Here is a 4,237-nt window from a genome sequence, read left to right as displayed (position 1 = left end):
ATCTCCTGACCTCGTGATCCGCCCGTCTCGGCCTCCCAAAGTGCTGGGATTACAGGCTTGAGCCACCGCGCCCGGCCTGAGATTTCTTAATATTTAACTCACCTTTCATTAACTGCTCATGGCACATTACACTTTGAATATGTCGCTTTGGATTATATTTGCTAATATTTGGGATTTTCCCATTAATGTTGCAAAGCAACCACATCTGCGGCCAGGGAGCAAATAATCTGGCTGAGACATATACGGAGAAGCAAAAAAAATGTGTTCACAGAACTCTACTCAAGTGGCGTCCAGAGCCCAGGGTTCTGAATGCAATATCCAAAGACTAATGAGTGAGGGGTCAGGAGGGGTGCGGCAGGGGGCCCCATCAAAATCCAGAACAGGGATCTTCTCTCCAGAGGCAACAGGCTCAGCCTCCTTGCACACCGACTGCTGTCCTGAGAGCCCCACTGGCGAGCCTCGCATAATCTCCGCCCCACTCCTCTGAGGCTACACCGCCTCCTCGACAGTATCAGGCCCAACCCCGACCTCCCGGCATTGCCCTTCTGCGCCCCGTGACGCACCGCCACACTAGTGACCGCAAGGCTTTGTGGGCGGAGCTCGCGCAAGCGCCTGGGCCCTCCCCATGGCTCCGCCCACGGCCCGCCCTGGCCGGGGGCCCCCTCCCTCGACATGCACTTCCGGCGACGCCTTCTAGCTGACCCCCGCGGAGCCCAGCGAAACTCAGCAGAGCGCGCGCAGCGCGATGGACGGTCGGGTGCAACTGATGAAGGCCCTCCTGGCCCGGCCCCTCCGGCCCGCGGCGCGTCGCTGGAGGAATCCGATTCCCTTTCCCGAGACGTTTGACGGCGATACCGACCGGCTCCCTGAGTTCATCGTGCAGACGGGCTCCTACATGTTCGTGGACGAGAACACGTTCTCCAACGACGCCCTGAAGGTGACGTTCCTCATCACCCGCCTCACGGGGCCCGCCCTGCAGTGGGTGATCCCCTACATCAAGAAGGAGAGCCCCCTACTCAGTGATTACCGGGGCTTTCTGGCCGAGATGAAGCGGGTCTTTGGATGGGAGGAGGACGAGGACTTCTAGGCCGGGAGACCCTGGGGCCTGGGGGCGGGTGCTCTGGGGAGGGTCCGCTGTGCCAGTGGCCACCGCCAGGGTCTCCACAGGCGCCCTCCCTCCGCGCCTCTCTCCCCCTCGAGTGTCTCCTGCGCTCCTGTCCCCTCCCGCGTAGTGCTTGCCTTTGTTCGAAGAATAGCGCTCCAGGCTCCTGCTGCTGCCCCTGGGCCTCACTCTGGAGCGGGCTGCCTCCACCCTCTTGTGCCAGCCCAGCCCCTCCCATGCACATTTGGACGCTGTCCTGCGCTCCAGCTGCACAAAGCTGGGCTCCTGTTACACACTGGACAGACCACACACAGCCGCCGCTGTCAACCCCCCTCCACTCCACCAGACTGCCAGCCGACTACATCATGCTGTCCACAAACCTACGCTGCCACTGCCATCGCCGTCCACCGCATCTCGTCAACAGACTGCCGCTCCTAGTAATCTGGACTCACTTCAGAGGTATCTGAGCTGGACACAGCCCCTGGACAATGATCCAGACAGCTGGCCGCCCCGCAAGGAGCCTGTCACCTTCAGCAAGACCCATTTCCTCCCATCCCCAGAGACCTCTTGTGTTCCTGCCACATAGCTGCCAGGGCTTAGGTGTGCCTGGCAACCAAATGGAATCTCTCATTTTCTCCTGTGGACCAGTTAGTTTTGCCTAGAATCCTGTTTTCTTCTGAATTTGCAGCTGTCTCTCTGATGTGTGCCTTTTGTTCAACACAGTAAGCCCTGCTCCCTGCCCTGCTCTAATACACTACCTGTACAAGGTCTTTTCCTTATTTTTAATAAATGTCAGACACTATTAAATAGAAATGGAGTCTCAATGAATATGGCACCTTTCCCTCCCTGGTTCTGTAAATAGGGTCCCTATCTTGTTCAAACGCTATGTGCCCTGCCATGCTATGACTGAAGTTGACTCTTGCATTATAAAAACAAAAGATTGAGTCCTGTGGAGTGTCCTAGGGATGGAGATCTTACAGGCAACCGTCTAATGCCAAATTATGACCCTTCTAAACCAGGCAGTTTCATGCCACTTTTGAGGTAGACATTGATCTGATTTTGGCCAAGGCAATGTGAAAAACTGTGGAAAAACTTTTTGTAAAAGGTTTCCTTATTTTCAAAAAATGGCTACAAAACACAAATCTCAAATTGCTCCATACCATAAATCCCATACATTTGTTTGTGAACACCTGTCGAAATTTTATTTAACCAGAGATTCATTAATGAAACATCAGAATTGCAGAGGTGTTCTATGAAAGCATTTATATTTATAAAACCTTGAATATGGAGGTAATGGGGAAAGGGATGCGGAGCTGTGATTATTAATTTAGGTACATACCTGGTTGATGACCTGCAAGACAATACAATTACAACTTTCTCTAATGAGCAGAATAAAAGTTAATACTCATTACTGTTTCTCTGTAGGCTAATCTCTTAAATCTATAGTGCTATAAACAGCCTCTGTTCCATCAACTATTTTATGTTCAAATTTTTTGGTGAAATTTATTCCAGTAGAATCCAATAGCACAGCACTCTGGTATTAAAAGATCACGCATCCAACTCTGTCCCTTATTTCTAATTTGTGTGAATTTCCAGAACATGTAAAGAGGTGGGAATAGGCTGAGCTTAGTGTGTAGATAGATTTGCCTGATGTGTGGGTGGAAAATGAAAACAGACTGTGATTGCACCACAAAAAGGACTGGTCCTTACATTTTTCTGTCTCTGCCTTGGGGAGATGAGACTCTTTGTCTTTCAACTTTAACTTAAATTGGTGATTAATCACCCTTAGCCTTTCATTGTCTCTCTGCAATTCAATAGCCTCCAGTAACAACCGTATATGATCACATAATCTTTATAATTACTACTTCCTCTGAACCTTTCAAATTCTTGAGATATTGCACCTGTCAGTAAATTTCCTTCCATTGGTATCCTGTCTCAGTTCACCACTGGTGAAAGTTTTGACAGTTGCACCACTACCACATAGCAGGTTATCAGTATTTCCTTTACCAACAGTGATGTAGTTCCCATTACTAGCCACCTGGCAGGTAATCGAGCTCCAAAATCCAATTTTATAATCTGCCTCATGACCACCACTAACACCAAATATTAAACTTTAAGCTCCCTCAGAAACAGACTCTCATGAACAACACTTGTAATGGAGTGATAGAAGTAGGATCCACCAGAGGGAGAATTTATGAAGAAACATACTTTTACAACAGATGCCTCACCTGATCCCACAGGGATATCTAAAGTTGGGACAGCCATTCAGAAATGTTCTAAATTGAGGCCGGACACAGTGGCTCACACCTGTAATCCCAGCACTTTGGGAGGCAGGGGCAGGAGGATTGCTTGAGGCTGGGAGTTGGAGACCAGCCTGGGCAACACAGTGAGACCCTGTCTCTACAAAAAAATTTAAAAATTAACCAGGTGTGGTAGTGCACACCTGTAGTCCTAGCTACTCAGGAGGCTGAGGTGGGAGGATCTCTTGAGCCCAGGAATTGGAGACTGCAGTGAGCTATGATCACGTCACTGCATTCTATCCTAGACAACAGAGAAGACCTTGTCTAAAAAAAAAGAAAAGAAAAGAAAAAGAAAAAAAAATTGTCTGAATTGAGGAGAGGCCACATTGATTAGTTTTTCGATGTGGTGTTACCTGGAGGAGGTGGTGTACTCTTTTTTTTTTGTTTTTTTTTTTTAATTCACCATTTAAAAGGAGTAAGATAGACCTATGCTAGCTACTTTGGAGAGATTTTTGCAAGGTTTTGTTCAGTAAGAAACACAATATGCAGAAAACTGCACACTGGGGCCCATTGTTTGTTAAACAGATGTTAACCCCAAAGGCCTACATATGAATACACACACACAGTCACATACATATACAATAAGCTAAGTATGAAGAAAAATACAGACACATATATACTAGCGTGTTCGTGTGGGCCACAAGACGTGAGGAAAGGTTGATGCCAGAGATGGAGTAGGGCCTTAGAAGGGGGGATGCACACAACAAAATGAAAGAAAAAAAGGCTGCTCTAAAATGCAGGGAGATTAAATGTATGGCATTGAAAACTGAAAAATCTATAAAAATTTGTGAGGAGTATATAGTATCAGTCAGGGTCCCAAAAAGAAACAGAAGGT

At 48.1% G+C, this 4,237-nt stretch overlaps 1 protein-coding gene across 2 annotated transcripts; it reads left to right on the top strand.

Moving 5' to 3' along the window:
* The first annotated feature begins 599 nt into the window (after positions 1-599).
* LOC105516507 (protein FAM127C) lies at positions 600-1,915 on the top strand. 2 transcript variants are annotated; one of them, XM_011948748.1, is made up of 2 exons: positions 706-937; positions 1,326-1,915. In XM_011948748.1, exons 1-2 carry the CDS (start codon positions 746-748, stop codon positions 1,686-1,688), a joined length of 555 nt encoding a protein of 184 aa, XP_011804138.1. In that variant the 5' UTR covers positions 706-745; the 3' UTR covers positions 1,689-1,915. The 2 variants fall into 2 exon arrangements, with proteins under 2 accessions (XP_011804139.1, XP_011804138.1); XM_011948749.1 differs by having other exon boundaries at positions 600-1,915.
* Positions 1,916-4,237: the final 2,322 nt, after the last annotated feature.

This window comes from Colobus angolensis, unplaced genomic scaffold, assembly GCF_000951035.1.
Source record: "Colobus angolensis palliatus isolate OR3802 unplaced genomic scaffold, Cang.pa_1.0 Scaffold283, whole genome shotgun sequence".
Classification (NCBI taxonomy): Eukaryota; Metazoa; Chordata; class Mammalia; order Primates; family Cercopithecidae; genus Colobus; species Colobus angolensis.
The sequence above is the reverse complement of the archived record's forward strand: the minus strand, read 5'-3'. Positions and strand labels throughout refer to the sequence as shown.

Excerpts from the sequence above, each read along its gene's own strand:
- LOC105516507 (XM_011948748.1), top strand. The coding sequence starts at position 746 with ATGGACGGTCGGGTGCAACTGATGAAGGCCCTCCTGGCCCGGCCCCTC. Across the intron at positions 938-1,325 it reads TCTCCAACGACGCCCTGAAG|CCCAGCCCCTCCCATGCACA; the intron begins GTGACGTTCCTC and ends CTCTTGTGCCAG.